The following is a 19997-nucleotide window of genomic DNA, read 5'->3' on the forward strand; positions in this document are numbered from 1 at the left end:
CTTCTGAAATGTTGTCAGAATCTTTACAGTAATCCTCACAAAACAGCTGAGGATTTCATTGTTCATGATCTTGCATTTTCTAAAGTGATAAAAAGTTTGACTGCCTACCTTTCTTTATCAGTTATTAATTGACCCATGAAGTGAAGACTCATTCTTCCTTTGAATAACTTATGTTCTGACAGTGTCACTGGAGTACTGATCCATGTTTTGATGTTTGCTTTCTATCCTTACTGTGCTAACATTTCTGTGTTCTTTCAAAATAGCAAACAAACAATGGTAATGCTTCTCTTTCTTTTTCTCTCTTTTTGTTTCTCTCATTGCCACTGCTTCAAAGGTTGAAGCCTTATTTATTTTATTTTGTCTGTTTTAAAAGAAAACACTGAGCAGAGATTGTACATTGTGGCAACTTGGATGGTGCTTTACGTCATGCACCATTTTCTGCTTTTATAGTATTTGCAAAGAAAAAAATCATAGAAGAACCTGTGAATAGATCATCCTTAACAATACCAACATTTTACTCGAGATGGTTTACATCTCCATGGTTCTAATATCTAGCTGTCCTTAAGGTATGGCAGCTTTCTCGAGGTCATGTAATAATAAACCATCCAATACATCATCTTCAGGTAAATAGGGTGAGCAATGAATGCTGCCCGATTACAGACGTAGGTGCAGACATACAGACGGACAGAACATATTAGATACATTTAAAAAGCTTACACCCATTTGAATTTATATATGTATTAATATATAGTTAAATAGAGATACCTATGAAAACAATTTTGTCAGGTTTAGGAGCTGGTGAATCCCATGATGCTCCTTGAATTTTATCTGGGGAATAATGTAGCCTCAGTTACACAGTTCAGTACTCACTGTAAATGCTCAGTCCTAACATGTACTCACAACAGTTGCATAGGTTACATCTGTAATAAAGGATACTGAAATTAGAGCTGATTATAGATTAGATTAGATTACTTACAGTGTGAAAACAGGCCCTTCGGCCCAACAAGTCCACACCGACCCTCCGAACAGCAACCCACCCAGACCCATTCCTCTACATTTACCCCTTCACCTAACACTATGGGCAACTTAGCACGGCCAACTCACCGAACCTGCACGTTTTTTTTGGACTGTGGGAGGAAACCGGAGCACCCGGAGGAAACCCACGCAGACACGGGGTGAATGTGCAAACTCCACACAGACGTTTGCCTGAGGCGGGAATTGAACCTGGGTCTCTGGCGCTGTGAGGCAGCAGTGCTAACCACTGTATCACTGTGCCGCCCTAACTGTGCTAACATTTCTGTGTTCTTTCGAAATAGCAAACAAACAATGGTAATGGTATAAGTTTGAAGGTAATTACAAGAATTTAGCCCAATATCAGCTCCTTCGGTATGAGGATAATTACAGAAAGGTGCATTATGGTGAGTCCTCTTCTGGATTGCTATCTAGATTAGAGTGGTGCTGGAAAAGCACAGCAGGTCAGGCATCATCTGAGGAGCAGGGAAATCAAGGTTTCAGGCAAAAGCCCTTCATCAGGAATAGAGGCAGGTTGCCTGCAGAGTGGATAGATCAATGAGAGGGGGGTGGGGGCAGGGACAAAGTAGCATAGAGTACAATAGGTGAATGGGGGGTGGGAATGAAGGTGATAGGTCAGAGAAGAGGGTGGGGGAAGGAAGCATAGAGTACAATGGGTGAATGGGGGGCGGGAATGAAGGTGATAGGTCAGAGAGGAGGGTGGAGTGGATAAGTGGAAAAGAAGATAGGCAGGTAGGACATGTCATGAAGGCGGTGCTTAGCTGGAAAGCGGGAGCAGGGGTGAGGTGGGGGAAGGGGAAATGAGGAAACTGGTGAAGTCCACATTGATGCCCTGGAGTTGGAGGGTCCCGAGGTGGAAGATGAAGCGTTCTTCCTCCAGGCGTCGGGTGGTGAGGAAGCAGCAGTGGAGGAGGCCCAGGACCTGCATGTCCTTGGCAGAGTGGGAGGGGGAGTTGAAATGTTGGGCCACAGGGCGGTGGAGTTGATTGGTGCCGGTGTCCCAAAGATGTTCCCTAAAGCGCTCTGCTAGGAGGCGTCCAGTGTCCCCGATGTAGAGGAGGCCGCATCCGGAGCAGGTCCTGGGCCTCCTCCACCACTGCTCCCTCACCACCCTACGCCTGGAGGAAGAAAGCATCATCTTCCGATCATTTATCCTACTCTAAGATCAAACTAACCTTCATTTTACTATCATCCATGTGCCTATCCAAGAGTCGCCTAAATGTCCCTAATATAACTAACTCTACCACCACTGGTGGCAGTGCATTCCATCTACCCACCACTCTGATATCTCGCCTAAATCTTCTCCAATCACCTTAAAAATTATGTCCCCTCATGACAGCCATTTCCGCCCTGGGAAAAAGTCTCTGGCTATCCACTCTATCTATGCCTCTCATCATCTTGTACACCTCTCTCAAGTCACCTCTCATCCTTCATCATTCCAATGAGAAAAGCCCTAGCTCCCTCAACTTCTCTCCATAAGACATACCCTCCAATCTAGGCAGCATCCTGGTAAATCTCCTCTGCACCTCTCTCAAGCTTCTACATCATTTCTATATGAGGTGACCAGAGCTGAACACAATATCCCTCTGTTCCTCCATACTGCCAAAAATCCTGCCTATAATGTGCATTCAAATTCAATCTTCCAAAATGAATCACTTGACACTTTTCTAGGTTGAACTCCATGTGCCACTTAGCACAGTTCTGCATCCTGTCATTGTCCCGTTGCAACCTATAACAGCCCTCCACACTATCCACCACTCCACCAATCTTTGTGTCATCAGCAAACTTACTAACCCACTCTTCCACTTCCTCATCCAAGTCATTTATAAAATTCACAAAGAACAGAGGTCCCAGAACAGATCCCTACAGAACACCACTGGTCACCGAGCTCCAGGCTGAATACTTAGCATCCACTATTGCCCTATCTCTTCCATGGGCCAGCCAATTCTGTATTCAAACAGCAAATTTCCTTGTATCCCATGCCTCCCTACTTTCTTAATGAGCCTACCAAGGGGAACCTTATCAAACACCTCACTAAAATCCATATACATTGCATCCACTGCTCTACCTTCATCAACATGTTTTGTCACATCCTCAAAGAATTCAATAAAGCATGACCTGCCCCTCACAAAGCCATGCTGATTATCTTTAATCAAACTATGCTTTTCCAAATAATCATAAATCCTGCCTCTACAAATCCTCTCCAATAATTTGCCCACTACCGCCATAAGACTGCCTTATTATCCCTATTCCATTTTGTGAACAAAGAAATAACATTTGCCACCCTCCAATCATCTGATAATACTCCACTGGACACTGAGGATGCAAAGATCATTATAAAAGGCACAGCAATCTCTTCCCTCGATTCCTGTAGTTAACTTTGGTCTATCACATCTGGCCCAAAGGACATATCTATCCTCGTGTGTTCAAAATTTCTAGCACATCCCCCTTCTTAACATCAACCTGTTACAGCATATCAGCCTGTTTCATGCTATCTTCACAAACAACAATGTTCCTCGCAGAAGCGAATATTGAAGCAAAATATTCATTAAGGATCTCCCCTATCTCCTCGATCTCCAGGCACAAGTTCCCTCCACTAACTCTGATCTGCCATACCCTCGCTCTGACATCATCTTGTTCCTCACATACATGTAGAATGCCTTGGGATTTTCTGCAATCCTATCTGCCAAGGCTTTTTCAGGTTCCCTTCTAGCTCTCTTAAGTCCATTCTTCAGTTCCTTCCTGGCTACCTTGTAACCCTCTAGAGCCCTGTCTGATCCTTGCTTCCTCAACTTCAAGTAAGCTTCTTTCTTCCTCTTGACTAGATGTTCTATATCCCTTGTCATCCAAGGTTCCTTCACCCTACTATCCCTTCCTTGCTTCATTGGGACAAATCTATCCAGCACACGCAGCAAGTGCTCCCTAAACAACCTCCACATTTCTGTCATGCACTTCCCTGAGAATATCTCTTCCCAATTCATGCTCCACAACTTTGATCTAATAGCATTGTAATTTCCCCCTCCTCCAATTAAATACTTTCCCACACTGTGTGTTCCTGTCCTTCACCAGGACGAAAGTAAAGGTCAGGGAGTTTTGATTACTATTACCGATGTGTTCTCCCACCGAGAGATCTGACATTTGATCTGATTCATTGCCAAGCACGAAATCCAGTATGGCCTCCTCTCTCATTGGCCTATCTATATATTGAGTTAAGCATCTATCCTGGACACACATGACAAAATCTGCTCCATCCCAACTATTTGTACTGAGGAGGTTCCAATCAATATTTAGGAAGTTGAAGTCACCCATGACAACAATCCCGTTACTTCTGCAACTTTTCCAAATCTGCTTCCCAATCTGCTCCTCCGTGTCTCTATTGCGATTAGGGAGGTGGAGACAAAACTCCCAACAAAATGACTCCCTTTCCTGTTTCTGACTTCCACTCCTACTGACTCAATAGACAAATCCTCCTGAAAGAAGTGAATTCAATTGACTTGCGCAGAATGTACAAAGGCAACATAGGACAGATAGAGGAAGGGATCCATGGCAGACGACCAACTGGGAAGAGGACAATTTGAATGAACAAATGACTTATAAAACCTCAGGATATAGCCAGCCGGAGTTGGGGACCCAATACCAGAGAAATGGATCGGCCAGTCTTAACTGGCACTGGTTCACACAGAGAAAAAAATTTCTTCAGGGGATGGGCAATGGGGAGTTGGAGAAAAAAATTTGTAATTGGATTTTTCAAGATCAAACCAACTCACCCCCTTCTGCATCAGTGATTGTGACGTTCCTGCTGCCTGGAACCAATGGAGAAATTTCTGTTAATCAAAAGAATAAATTTTAACATGAAACATCATAAAATGGTGAAAGACATAAGATGTGTTGAACAGTTTCAAGCTGGTTACCTTTTTTGCTGCTGTTGATTACAATGCTGGCATAGGTGAGGGAATCAGGCTGCGCTGTAACCCAAACAATATAGATTTGGAAACTGCGTTATTCCATCGGTCACCTTACTCGAGAATCAACACATTTTACAGCATCGTAGCATCTTGTATTGAGAGCACACGTTTACCACATCATAAAGGTCGCATAGGAATCAGGGAGCCATTTTACATAGGGTCATGAAAAGTGCTATTACAGTTAGTATGTTAACTTAGTGAGTGGTTAAGCAATTAATTGGGATGGATTAATTAGTTAACTATTTAAAAGGTGGCAATGGTCAAAAGAGCGGGGAGATCACCTTGTTAAAAAACACTATCTACAAAGAAAGCTGTTTAGGTTTCTGATTCACTGATTAACTAGGATCCACGTTGACAAAGTGATCAAACAGTGTGAAGCATTGCGAAGATGGACTGTAGCAACTCGCCAAGCACTTTTGACCTTTGACAGCACCTACAACCTTTACCTACTAGAAGGACAACAACAAGAGGGATGGATAAAAGACCAGCTCCCATTTCCCCCAATGTCTCACACCATCATGGTTTTTATCAGATGTCCTTTATTAACTGACCCATTTTCCTACAAAGCTCCACTTGGCTTGGTAAGGTTTGATTAAATCTTACTTCAACTACTCTGTTTGAAGAAGAATAACTCCATTAGCTCTCGTTCTCCCAAACTACTGGCATTCATCTCTGAAATTATTTGACTAAATCTTCTTTCTACTAAGACCTTGACACCCTCCCTAAAATGAGGTGTCAAGATTGGTCATGTGTCTCTAGCTGGATTCCAAAAGATGTTTTATAAAACAATATGTTCTTGCTTTTGAAATCAATCTCAACTAATCCTCTGAGTTTCAAAGTCGTCTGATTGTGAACTACCAGAATCTTTCTGTTCTTGTAACCATTCTAAAATTGTACCAAACACACCAAAAGCTGGAGAAACTCAGCAGCTCTGGCAGCACCTGTGAAGAGAGAAACAGAGTTTATGTTTTAAGTCTGGTATGACTTTTCTTTGTTCCAAATAATTTTTCAGAATTTGTCAGAACAATTATCAGACTTGAAAAATTATTCAAAACAAATAAAAGTAACACTAGACTCAAAACGTTAATGCTTTTTCTCTCTCCATAGATGTTGCTAGACCCATTGAGCTTCTCCAACAATGTGATGCTTGTTTTAGATTTCCATTATTCTCGATATTTTGCCTTCATGTAAAGTTGTACCATTTTGATTATACTGTCTCTTTTCATTCAAATCATTATCAAAATGTATCATTCATCTGGTCATTTCACCAGCACATATCCTCCAAAATTTGTTGGTACTTTACGTACTGTTCATTACATTTTGGAGCTTTGTATGATCTGTCCTGTAATATATCCTGTATACCAGAGTACAAGTCATTCACATAGACCAGGACCTGATCAGGTGTACCCTAGAACTCTGTGGGAAGCTAGAGAAGTGATTGCTGGGCCTCTTGCTGAGTCATTTATATCATCAATAGTCACAGGTGAGGTGCCGGAAGACTGGAGGTTGGCTAATGTGGTGCCACTGTTTAAGAAAGGTAGTAAGGACAAGCCAGGGAACTATAGACCAGTGAGCCTGATGTTGGTGCTGGGCAAGTTGCTGGAGGGAATCCTGAGGGACAGGATGTATATGTATTTGGAAAGGCAAGGACAGATTTGGGATAGTCAACATGGCTTTGTGCATGGGAAATCAAATCACACAAACTTTGATTGAGTTTTGTGAGGAAGTAACAAAGAAGAATGATGAGGGCAGAGTGGTAGATGCGATCTATATGGACTTCAGTAAGGCATTTGACAAGGTTCCCCATGGGATACTGATTGACTGATTAGCAAGGTTAAATCTCATGGAAAACAGGGAGAACTAGCCATTTGGATACAGATTGGCTCAAAGGTAGAAGACAGAGGGTGGTGTGGTGGAGGGTTGTTTTTCAAATTGGAGGTCTGTGACCAGTGGAGTGCCACAAGGATCAGTGCTGGGTCCTCTACTTTTTGTCTTTTAATAAATGATTTGGATGCAAGCATAAGAGGTACAGTTAGTAAGTTTGCAGATTATACCAAAATTGGAGGTGTAGTGGACAGCGAAGGGGGTTACCTCAGATTACAACAGGATCTGGACCAGATGGGCCAATGAGCTGAGAAGTGACAGATGGAGTTTAATTCAGATAAATGCGAGGTGTTGCATTTTGGGAAAGCAAATCTTAGCAGGACTTATACACATAATGGTAAGGTCCTAGGGAGTGTTGCTGAACAAAGAGACCTTGGAGTGCAGGTTCATAGCTCCTTGAAAGTGGAATCGCAGGTAGATGGGATAGTGAAGAAGGCGTTTGGTATGCTTTCCTTTATTGGTGAGAGTATTGAGTACAGGAGTTGATGAGGTCATGTTGTGGCTGTACAGGATACTGGTTAGGCCACTGTTGTAATATTGCATGCAATTCTGGTCTCCTTCCTATCGGAAAGATGTTGTGAAACTTGAAAGGGTTCAGAAAAGATTTACAAGGATGTTGCCAAGGTTGGAGGATTTGAGCTACAGGGAGAGGCTGAACAGGCTGGGGCTGTTTTCCCTGAAGCGTCAGAGGCAAAGGGGTGACCTTATAGCAATGTACAAAACAATGAGGGGCATGGATAGGGTAAATAGGCAAAGTCTTTTCCCTGGGGTCGGGGAGTGCAGAACTAGAGGGCATAGGTTTAGGGTGAGAGGGGAAAGATATAAAAGAGACTTATGGGACAACGTTTTCACACAGAGGGTGGTACGTGTATGGAATCAACTTCCAGAGGAAGTGGTGGAGGCTGGTACAATTGCAACATTTAAGAAGCATTTGGATGGGTATATGAATAGGAAGGGTTTGGAGGGATATGGGCCGGGTGCTGGCAGGTGGGACTGGATTGGGTTGGGACATCTGGCTGGCATGGGCAGGTTGGACCTAAGGGTCTGTTTCCGTGCTGTACATCTCTATGACTCTAAGATCAAAAACAGAATTGTTTCAATAACACTGCACACTTCCCATAAGTCTGAAATACAACTGCGCACTGTCATCTCTGCTTTCTTGTTCTAAGCCAACTTCAAAACTATGCAGCCACAGGTCAATTTTGTGAATAATTTTGTTAACAGGAGTCTTCCAAATGAATCTACCTTCCAGCTTTTGTTCCATATTCATGAAGATTTGTGTGCTTCAAGTGCTTATCCAAGTGGGTTTATAAATTATGTAAATCACTGATGTAACCTAAACAATAAGGGAACTAGTACTGAGCAATATGGGATTTCACATGAGGGACAGCATTCCAGTCACAAAACCACAACACTGAGCTTCCTGCCGCAGAACCAGTTTTGGATCAAACTTGCCACTTTCCCCTGGATCCCATGTATTTTGGTTTTGTGTCCAGTCTGTCATGTGGAACCTCACCAATGACCTTGCTAACATCCATGTTGATGGACAATCCGCAACACCTAATCAGCCATCCTTCAATACACCTCCAGAAAATTCAATCAACTTTGTCAGATACGACTGTCCATTATCAAATTCATACTGAGGGAATGGTACTTGTTGAACTCATGTTTTGAAGCAGCTCCTGAGGGGAGAATTCATGGTCACTTAAAATTGAATTGGGAATTCTAATTTGGGATGAATCTCTAGTGATGGGGCAGTCAAAGACCCTAGGGGTTGAACAGATTCCCAGTGTAACATTAAACACTCTCTACTCAGGAAACCAGACGTGAAATTAAATCAGTTCTTAAAGATAGAGGGCAGTGGGAGTGATCTCAAACTATATAGTTTCTCAATATTGAAGCAGAAAGTGGCTCACGGTCTTCCGACGGACTGATTGTGAATCTCTTGTCACCTTTAACAAAGACAAAAAATTCTGTTGGTTCAAAGACAGAATCTAAATATCAATTAGACAACAGCTTAAAACCATTAAAGTGCAGCCAGTTACCTGTTCTGTTGCTGTCAATCTCAGCATAGGGGCTAGAACTGTCCTGATCTGTAACACAAACAGGAATGATAAGGGGATTTTCATCAGCAGGCTTGTCCATAGGTGTCAGCAGTGACTCAGTGGATACCACATACATCTCTGAGTTAGAAGGTTGGGGGTTCAATCTCCATTTCAGAGGCTACAGCGTATAATCTAGGCTGATACATCAGAGCTATGTTTGTGTAATGAAAGATGTATGGTTTAGATATTTTTATATTCATCAAATGGTTAAGGTTTGGATTTCAAAATAGTGACATATGGGATGGATTTTTTTTGTTAGGTTTTGTCAGGTACTAGAAAGGGTTCAGAAAAGATTTACAAGAACGTTGCCAGGGTTAGAGGATTTGAGCTATAGGGAGAGGCTGAACAGGCTGGGGCTGTTTTCCCTGGAGCGTTGGAGGCTGAGGGGTGACCTTATAGAGGTTTACAAAATTATGAGGGGCATGGATAGGGTAAATTGGTAAAGTCTTTTTCCTGGGGTTGGGTAGTCCAGAACTAGAGGGCATAGGTGAGAGGGGAAAGATATAAAAGAGACCTACGGGGCACCGTTTTCACACAGAGGGTGGTATGTGTATGGAATGAGCTGCCAGAGGAAGTGGTGAAGCTGGTACAATTGCAACATTTAAGAGGCATCTGGATGGGTATATGAATAGGAAGGGTTTGGAGGGATATGAGCCAGGTGCTGACAGGTGGCACTAGATTGAGTTGGGATATCTGGTTGGCATGGATGGGTTGGATCGAAGGGTGTGTTTCCATGTTGTACATCTCTATGACTCTATGACTCTACTCTTTCTGGAGCAGTAATCTAATCCACTATGTGTCAGAGAGCAGAAAAACTTGAAGTGTTCATGGAAAATTGTTTATACCCAGGTAGATTAAACATTGATGGTCATTATGTTGTTTTCAATTTAAAATCATCAAGGATTCATTTTTGGGTTTCAAAACTCAGTGATTGTACATTATTAAGCCAGTATAGAGGAAACCTGACTTGCGTAAGAGCAAGTACATTCTTTCTCTGAGAAGGTTGTTATTTTTCTTTCAGACAAGGAAAGGCTGAGGCACTTGGGGCTGTTCTCATTGGAGAAAAGAAGGTTTAGGGGAGATTTGATAGAGGTGTATAAGATGATTAGGGGTTTAGATAGGGTTGACAGTGAGAACCTTTTTCCGTGTATGGAGTCAGCTGTTACTAGGGGACACAGCTTTAAATTAAGGGGGGGTTGGTATAGGACAGATGTTAGGGGTAGATTCTTTACTCAGCGGGTTGTGAGTTCCTGGAATGCCCTGCCAGTATCAGTGGTGGACTCTCCCTCTTTATGGTCATTCAAGCGGGCATTGGATAAGCATATGGAGGTTATTGGGCTAGTGTAGGTTAGGTAGGCTTTGGTCGGCGCAACATCGAGGGCCGAAGGGCCTGTACTGTGCTGTATTTTTCTATGTTTCTATGTTCTATGTTCTAAGGGAATAGGTTACCTCAGTCGAAAAGATTAGCTTGGATAATTTCCAGACCAGGAGTGGTTGGTTAGAAATTTAAGTCCATAGGATGATTAGACTATAAGACAGAGTAGAAGTAAGTCATTCAGCTCATTGAGTCTGTTCTGCCATTCAATGAGATCACAGTTAATCTGATAATCTTCAACTTCATTTTCTTACCTTTTCCCCATAACCCGTGATTCCCTTACTGACTAAAACTCTGTGTATCTCAGCCCCAAATACATTTACTGACTCTGCCTCAATAGCCCTCTGCAGTAAATAATTCCACAGATTCCTTATCTCTGTTTCCAAATAAGAAAGTCCAAGCTCTCAAATTTGTGCTTAATTATCTAAGACAACTTTACAGTTCATAGAAAAGAAACTGGGTAGAAACAGTGAAGTTAGACTTAATATTTGATGTGAAAATTATAGCTTATCTGGATTTAAATCATTGTAAAAGTGATGGTGTTGTTAAATGAATTGGTATTGCTGCATACTTTAAGTTTTTTTAGATGTATTTAACATTGGATAGTTGATTTGTTTTCTTTTTGTTTTCATCTTTTGTGTAATTGACTTCTATTTTAATAAAGATACTGTGTAACCTTGTGTGACTACGTTCCAGTGGTTGACAATGATGTTTATGAAAAACTAAAAACTCTTTTACCTTTAATACATATAAAAGACATTGCACCACCGTCCATGTCACTCAGGTCCCTACAACATTCTGCCCAATACTTCCATTCCAGTCCATTGTGTAGTATAAGCTTTGCAAAATAAGAACCTGTGGTACTAGGGGCAAAGTACTGGATAGATTGAGGATTGGTTGATTGGCAGGAGACAGAGGCAAGAGTGGACATTAGATGTTGGAAATGAGGCTGAATTAATTATATGGGGAAAAAAAAATAGCAGAGGATCTGAATTGGTACTTTGTATTAGTCTTCAAAATGGAAGATACCAGTAGCATACCAGAACTTCTAGGGAGTCGGGGTCAGAGGTCAGTGCAGTAACTGTCACTGAGGAGAACATGGGACAAAGAACATAGAACAATACAGCTCAGAACAGGCCCTTCGGCCCTCGATGTTGCGCCGATCTGTGAACTATTCTCAGCTCAACCCCCTACATTATCCCAAAATCATCCATGTGCTTATCTAAGATGCTTGTGGAGAAGGTGCTAGGGAAGCTGAAAGATTTGAAAGTGATAAATCATGGGGAGGTAATGGTCTGTGGAATTACTGCTGTGAATCTGGAGATCCAGGTAATGTTCTGGGGCCCCATATTTTCAGCATCTACTGCTCCCTTGAATGCCCAATTGAATCTGCCTTCACCACAAACCAGGGCAAGGGGATCCAGAAGCTAATTGCTAATTACTTGCTGTGTGAAAAAGATTATTCTCACTGGGTTTTTGCTTTCTTTGTAAACTTCCTTATATTTGTGCACTGTATTGATTTTGTTGTAAGTAGTAAAGGTTTCTCCCTATTCACTCTGTCTAGACCATAGAATTTCCTCTTTACCTTCTACTCTCCAAGGAAAACAGTCCAAACATCTCCAATCTATCTTCATCATTGAAATTCCTAAACCCTAGATCCATTTTATAACTTCTTCTGCACTCTCTCTGATGGGTCCAATCCTTCCTAACGTATGGCACCCAAAAGTGAAAATACTCTAGCAGAGTCTAACTCATGTGCTTTTAGAAGTTCAGCCTTACCTTCCTGCCTTTGTTCATTATGCCCCTATTAATAAAACATAGTATATTCTTCCAGTTCTCCTGTCTCCTTTAATGAAAGTATGCATACATACGTTCAGATTTTATCTGCTTCTGTGCATCCTTCTCCTATTGTACACTTTAGTTTGTATTGTCGCTCCATGTTCATTTACCAAAATGTATTGCCTCATACGTCTTTGCATTGTACCTAAGTTTCCAACTATCAGCCCACTCCGCCAATTTGTTATAGTCCTTTTAAAGTTCTATACTATTCTCTTCACTAGTTAGAATTAATCCAAGCTTTGTTGTGTCTGTAAAATTTGAAATTATCCCCTGTATACAAAAGTCTAAAACATTTACACATATTTGCTAAGTCAAGAGTCCCAACACTGCCCCTTGAAACTCTACCACAAACCAACCTCCAGCCCAGAAATATCCATTCCCATTATCCTATCCCTCATCCAATAATACCTCCTTGCTTCTCTTATTTGCTTTCTCACCTCCCTTTTGAAACATCTATATTCTGTTTGAATCTCAACTCTATTTTCTACTTGACACCTATCATAAGAACACTATTTTTCCTTATCTTAATTTCTGTCCCTATTTACATCCAGATGATTTCTCTACCTTTCATTTTTGAGGGTATGTACCTTGACTGTATCCGAACTCTTTCTTACAATGGCCCACTGTTTAATTCGAGATTTTCTCACCAACCTTTGGCTCTAGTCTACTTGACCCAGCTCTGTTCTTACCCCATTGAAGTTGGCTCTCCTCCAGTTAATTATTTCTACACTGGACAGTTCAATGCTTTTGTCCCCCTATGTGTCAATATTCTTTCAATTCTCTCTGTTAGTACCTGAGTGGATATTGATCTATCATTACCTGGTGTTTTCGGCTGAGGGGTTTGATCACTCCCAGGAGTGCTGGATAAACCCTGTTCTTTCCTGAAGAATATACAAGGAACAGAAATGTGTCACTTCTTGTATTATTGTTCAGTAACACAGTTAATAATCTGGATTCTAAACTTGAAAATTTTACGAGAAAATTTCATACAGGTTTATTCAATAGCAACTTGCAGTGACAAATAATTATATACGCATCAGGACTCTAGCTTCTGCTAACTGCACATGGCAGTTGGTCAAGTGGTTTCATCCTGGCCATTGGCTTATTAGCATATCTAGCTCTTCAAGCATCACAGCACTTAAACCCATACCACTGGACAGCTGGGGGGCAAGCTAGCAGCTCACCAACACCTTTTCGGGGTAATTAGGGATGGGCAAAAAAATGCTAGTCAGTCAGCGATATCTGTGTCCCATGAGAGAATAGAAACTAAAGCACAACAACTCTTTTTATACCAAGTTGGAACTGTGTACACAAGTGTACAAAAAGTGAAAATACATTTGGGTTGCTGAAAAACTATTTACACAGAAACAAGAAATGAAAAATTTAAGAGCTCGGTAATGTAAAATTCTATGTATCCTAATGATGGTTTGATAATGCCAACACATCTTGTGCTGGTGTCACGTTCCTGAATGTGTAGTTTTGTTACAATTTTATGTTGTTAACATGTTGTTTGTCGTCCTAATGGAAGATGCAGGAGCAGAAGTAGGACATTTGACCAAATGAGTCTGCTCTACCATTCAGTGAAATCATGGCTGATCTCATAATTGCCCACTTGCTTCCTGCTTTATTCTCATTATCCTTGATTACCTTACTGAGTAAGAGTCTGTCCATCTCAGCCTTGAATTTATTTAGTGACACAGACTTGATAGCCGTCTGCTGTAAATAGTTCCACAGGTTCATTAACTTCTGACAGAAGAAATTTCTCCTAATCTCTGTCTTGAATTTGCAACCCCTTCTTTTGTCGTTATGCTTTCTGGTCCTAATTGCATAGAAAGCTTATTTTTGAGTTTTGCGCGGTTCCCCAAGTTGGATTCTGTTTCTCCTTAATGGTGTTCCAATTAGATGTTGTAGATTCTGAGTATTTAGGGTCACAGGCTACATTTAACATCGCTGCAAGTAAACATGTTCCCTGTGTCAGATGTAGGACTCCAACCTTCTTCCTACATGTAGATTAGGCAGTTTAGCACATGCACATAGGTCATGCAAGATGTTCATTTTCACTTGTTGTTCAAGACTTTTTCTAATATTTGTGAGAAATCAGAGGCACATGCTAGTTTGATAAGGCAATTTTAACTTGCCTTCCAAATATAGCTTTAACATCATTGGCAGAGATCATGTCCAGAAGGGTAGCCATTTTGTTTCCAGATGTGCAGCAGCCACCAACGTCATATCTCTGTGCTTTTGCCAGAAGTTGTTGTGTAGATAGTGCTCTTGTTAGTGGTCTATGCCAAAAATTCCAATATTTATGATTGGTTTCAAAAGTGAATAGATTCCTCATTAAGTACATATATCATCTTGTAATACTGATGCTGGAATCACTGGATTTTGGTCACAATAGGTTTGTGGATCCAAATGCAATTGGTTTACCATCCTGCATGATACATGCAGCATTTGAGATGCATTGACTTCCAGAATTTCTTCTTCCATGTATAATATATGTAATATATACACACATATATATATATATATATATACACACACAGGCAGGAATACCATCAGCACACTTAAATAAGCATTTTATATATATGTATGTGTACTTTTTATATATAATGCTTATTTAAGTGTGCTGATGGTACTCCTGCCATATATATGATGTGCCTTTCCTTAAAATTCTCTTAACCACGATGCTTTCTCAGGATAGTTTGATACTTATGGTGCTAGGAAATTAAAATGGAGACATCTCTGACTGTTCTTTACCTTGGGAGTACTTATGTGTCGTTGTTCATATTTGACCTTGTCAATTTGGGATGGACCCCATAATCTGAACAGATGGTGCCAAGAAAAATTGATCTGTCTGACATTCTCTGGCCACTTTTAGTTGCTGAAGGAAAATCCTTCACCTTGGGTTGCTGCCATTGGGGAGAATTAGAATTAGGATTGGACTTTATTGTCTCATGTACTCAAGGGTAGGAAACAGGAGTACAGAGAAAAATTTACAAGTCACCATTCTCGGCCACCACTTTGGTTTCATACTCAATTACAGAACGGGAATTTTTAAAAGTAGCAGAAATAAAGGAAACAAATCTAAAGGGAGTGAAACATATCCAGAGGTTAGTGTCTTATTTAAATCTTTTTAAGACTTAAGTAGATTTTGGTCATGCTGTTCTTTCATTTTTCTCATCAAAGCAAAGTCATTGACAATATGCAAACATCCAGAATATTTTCATTAACTCTATCAGTGTGCTGCTGGAACAGAACCCAACTGACAAACTTAAAGGTAATTTCTGGAAGCAATATTCTCTAAATGGTACAATAAAACAAAGGATTGCAGATGCTGGAAATCTTAAATAGAAATAGAAATTTCTGGAGGTACTCAGCAGGTCTGACAGAACCTTTGTAAAGAAAGCAAAGTTAACATTTTGGGTTTAGTGATTCTTCTTCAGCTTGTGTTTTGATCATCAAAATGGCGTTCTGAAAATAGTGATTTCCTGAGATACCAAACAGACTGACCAATATTTCTGTTCGGCATCTGGCTTGAGAAGAACTTAGTACTTGGCAATATTAGTTCTGATCTTCAAATGTTGGAATTTTGTGCAGCATCTCTTGAGGGAAAGTTTTCAATGTCTTCTGTCCAAACATACCCTGATCGTGAAATCTTTCTCTAGCACATGTGCAATATAAGTGCACCAGCCTGTGTGCTGACAAACACAATGATAACATCATTGTGTTCTATGTTGTCAAATGTACTCTTAATCTTCTCATGTATGTAAATGCTACATGTTCTGGGAGAGTCGATTAATATAATTGTATCTTCTCTGAGATGCAATACAGCTTTGCTTTCAAAGATTGCTATGGCACAAACTCTGTCTGGATACAATTGTTGTAAGTTGCAGATTGACTCATAGAACATAGAATATAGAATAGGACAGCACGATACAGGTCCTTCTGTCCACGATGTTGTACCGAGCATTTATCTTAATCTAAGGTCAACCTAACTCACACGCCCCTTAATTTACTGCCATCCATGTGCCTATCCAAGTGTCACTTAAATGTCCCTAATGTTTCTGACTCTACCACCACCACTGGCAGTGCATTCCACATATCCACCACTCTCTGTGTAAAGAACCTATCTCTGAAATCTCCCTTATACCTTCCTCCAATCACCTTAACATTATGACCCCTCATGACATTTTTGCCCTGGGGAAAAGTCTCTGGTTATCTCCTCTATCTACGCCTCTCATTATCTTGTACACCTCTATCAAGTCACCTCTCTTCCTGCTTCTCTCCAGTGTGAAAAGCCCTAGCTCACTCAACCTCTCTTCCTAAGACAAGCCCTCCAATCCAGACAGCATCCTGGTAAGTCTCCTCTGCACCCTCTCTAAAGCATCCAGATCCTTCCTACAATGAGGTGACCAGAACAGTACACAATATTCCAAGTATGGTCTAACAAGGGTTTTATTGAGCTGCAGCAAAACCTTGCAGCTATTAAACTCAATCTCACTGTTAATGAAAGCCAAAACATCATATGCCCTCTTAACAACTCTTATCAACTTGGGTGGCAACTTTGAGGGATTTATATATGTGCACTCCAACATTCTGCTGTTCTTCACCCTGCCAAAACTCCTGTCTTTAACCCTGTATTCAGTATTCAAATCCAACCTTTCAAAATGCATCACTTCGCATTTATCCAGGTTAAACTCCACCTGCCACTTCTCAGCCCAGCTCTCTTGGTATCTACAACACCATCAACCTTTGTGTCATCAGCAAACCTACTAGCCCACCCTTCTACATCTTCGTCCAAGTCATTTATAAAAACTACGAAGAGCAGAGGCCCAAGGACAAATCTCTGCAGGCCCCCTTGGTCACCGACTTCCAGGTGAAATACTTTCCATCCACTACCACTCGCTGTCTTCTTTCGGTGAGCCAATTCTATATCCAGATAGCCAAATTTCCCTGTATCCCATACTTCCTAACTTTCTGAATGTGTCTACCGTGGGGAACCATGTCAAATGCCTTACTGAAATTCATATTCACCACATCCACTGTTCAACCTTCATCATCTTGTCACATCCTCAAAGAACTCAATAAGGCTTGTGAGACATGACCTGCCCTTACAAAGGCATGCTGATGATTTATAATCAAACTACATTTTTGCAAATAGTCATAAATCCTGTCTCTCAGAATCCTTTCTAATACCTTGCTTATCACTTACCAATCTCTGGTCTACAATTCTCAGAGATTTCCCTATTCTCTTTCTTGGGCGGCACGGTGGCACAGTGGTTAGCACTACTGTCTCACATCGCCTGAGACCCGGGTTCAATTCCCTACTCAGGCGACTGACAGTGTGGAGTTTGCACATTCTCCCCGTGTCTGCGTGGGTTTCCTCCGGGTGCTCCGGTTTCCTCCCACAGTCCAAAGATGTGCGGGTCAGGTGAATTGGCCATGCTAAATTGCCCGTAGTGTTAGGTAAGGGTAAATGTAGGAGTATGGGTGGGTTGCGCTTCGGCGGGTCGGTGTGGACTTGTTGGGCCGAAGGGCCTGTTTCCACACTGTAAGTAATCTAATCTAATCTAATCTGAATAGAGGAACAACATTTGCCTCTCTCTAATAATCTGGTACCACTCCTGTGGAGAGTGAGGATGCAAAGATCATTGTCTATTAACCTGGTCCACAGTGTTCTCACTATCAACAAGGTTCCTCTCTTGAGTGAATAGTGAAGCAAAATACTCATTTAGAGCCTCCCCTATCTCTTCAGACTCCAGGCACAAACTCCCTCCACTACTCCTGATTGGCCCTATCCTCTCTCTGATCATTCTCTTATTCCTCACGTAGGTGTAGAATGCCTTTGGGTTTTCCTTAAAGCTTCCAACCAAGGCTTTTTCGTGCCCCCTTCTAGCTCTCCTCAGTCCATTTTTGAGTTCTTCGCTAGCTACCCTGTAATCCTATCAAGCTGTGCTAGATCCTTATTTCCTCAACCTTACGTAAGCTTCCTTCTTCCTCTTGATGAGAAGCTCCTCTTCTATTGTCATCCAAGGCTCCTTCACCTTACCATTCCTTGCCTGTCTCAATGGGACAAAGTTATCCAACACTCGCAACAAGTCTCCTTAAACAGCCTCCACATTTCTGTTGTGGGAACAATTTCAATCAGCAGATGTTGGGAATCTGGAATGCAGTGCCTGGAAAGGTAGTAGAGAGTGAAAATCTTACAGCCTTTAAAATTGTCCCCACTCTGTACTCCCCAGCTCCTGTCTAATAGTAGTATCAGACTAAAGGCAAGGATTCTCAGTCTCTTCAGCTGTAGTTTTTCTTCTTATTGATTGGATAGTTACAGATATTTTATGTTATCTTTGTGAGCTCATAACCTTCAGATCCCTGGGGAATATATTCTATCCCAGACAGCTAAGCCCACATCTGATGAACGAACAAAAAGAATTGATTCATCCAGTCATCTGACAATCCAGGTGCAGAGCCCTCAACATTCTGGGAGGTACATTAGCTGGATAAATGTAGCTCCAACATATACTTCGATCTTGAGCATTTGCTGCCCAATTTATTTTTGAGTGGAGGGTGTCTATTTGTTCATACACTTTAAATGTTGATTTCCTTCACATAATGCGTCATACTTATGATGTGTAAGGCCTGCTTCCCATCTTCTTGAAGATTCTTGAATATGGAATATTCACTCTGGTCAGTCTTACTACTAACCTCAATAACATGCTGACTTTAATGCATTTCTCTGGTGTACTCCCTGTTGCTGCTAGCAGTGGATGTCACTCATTGGCGAAGCTGCTGGTGAGCCCTGATGGTGATGATGATGATAGATTCATACAGTGCAGAAAAGGCCCTCCAGCCCAACAAGTCTGCACCAATATAACTACCACTAAAGGCGCACTCATCCCAATTTCCTGCACTATGCCATATCCTTCAACATGATGATATTTGAAGTGCTCATCCAAATATATTTTAAAGGCTCTCTACTACCTTTCCAGGCACTGCATTCCAGATTCCCAGCATCTGCTGATGGGAAAAAAAGTTTTTTTCCCCAAATCTCCTCTGAATCTCCTGGCATTATGCCAAAACTATGCCTTTTTGTAATCGACACCTCAACCAAGGGGAACAGCTGCTCTCCATTCACCCTGTCCACGTCCTTCATAATCTTATACACCTTAATCATGTCTTCCCTGAAGAAAACAATCGAAGCCTGTCTAGTATCCCCTTATAGCTCAGTTTCTCCATCCCAGGCAACATCCTGGTGAACCTCCTCTGTATGCTCTACAGTGTTGTCACATCCGTCCTGTGGTCAGGCAACTAGAATTGCACACAATACTCCAATTGTAGCTGATCAACACTCTGTGCAACTCCAAGATTCTCTTTGCTCTTATACTTTATGCTCCAGCTGGTGAACGTAAGTGTTCCATATGCCTCCCTCACTGTCCTATCCATGTGCTCTGCCAACTTCAGGGATCCATGAATAATTACCACCTAACCCAGGAAAAAAAGACTATATGCATTCATCCTATCCATGCCCCTCATGATTTGATACACTTCAATCGGGTCACCCCTCATTCTCCTGTGTTCCAAGGAATAAAGTCCTACCTTGGCCAACCTCTCCCTATAACTCAGGCCTACTAGTCCTGGCAACATCCTCATAAACCTTCTCTGCACTCTTTCCAGTTTAACTATGTCTTTCCTAAAACAGGGTGACCAAACCTGGACACAATTCTCCAACTGTGGCCTCACCAATGACTTATACAACTATAACATAACATCCCAACTCCTATACACAATGCCTCAACT

At 41.4% G+C, this 19997-nt stretch overlaps 1 protein-coding gene across 4 annotated transcripts in view; it reads right to left on the reverse strand.

The window, feature by feature from the left end:
- The window catches only part of LOC132826608 (uncharacterized), a 45409-nt gene that overhangs the window by 4865 nt on the left and 20547 nt on the right, over nucleotides 1-19997 (reverse strand). The window contains exons 6-11 of one of the 4 annotated variants that reach the window (XM_060842589.1): nucleotides 13020-13081; nucleotides 8927-8974; nucleotides 8798-8833; nucleotides 4944-4997; nucleotides 4800-4835; nucleotides 901-920 (exon numbers count right to left, since the gene is read on the reverse strand). In XM_060842589.1, coding sequence (XP_060698572.1) covers nucleotides 901-920; nucleotides 4800-4835; nucleotides 4944-4997; nucleotides 8798-8833; nucleotides 8927-8974; nucleotides 13020-13081 — 256 coding nt within the window. Of the gene's footprint in view, nucleotides 1-870; nucleotides 921-4799; nucleotides 4857-4943; nucleotides 4998-8797; nucleotides 8834-8926; nucleotides 8975-13019; nucleotides 13082-19997 lie in introns of all 4 variants that reach the window. The other 3 variants (XM_060842581.1, XM_060842574.1, XM_060842566.1) reach the window with 3 other exon arrangements.

The sequence above is a fragment of the Hemiscyllium ocellatum genome, chromosome 2 (genome assembly GCF_020745735.1).
Source record: "Hemiscyllium ocellatum isolate sHemOce1 chromosome 2, sHemOce1.pat.X.cur, whole genome shotgun sequence".
Lineage (NCBI taxonomy): Eukaryota > Metazoa > Chordata > Chondrichthyes > Orectolobiformes > Hemiscylliidae > Hemiscyllium > Hemiscyllium ocellatum.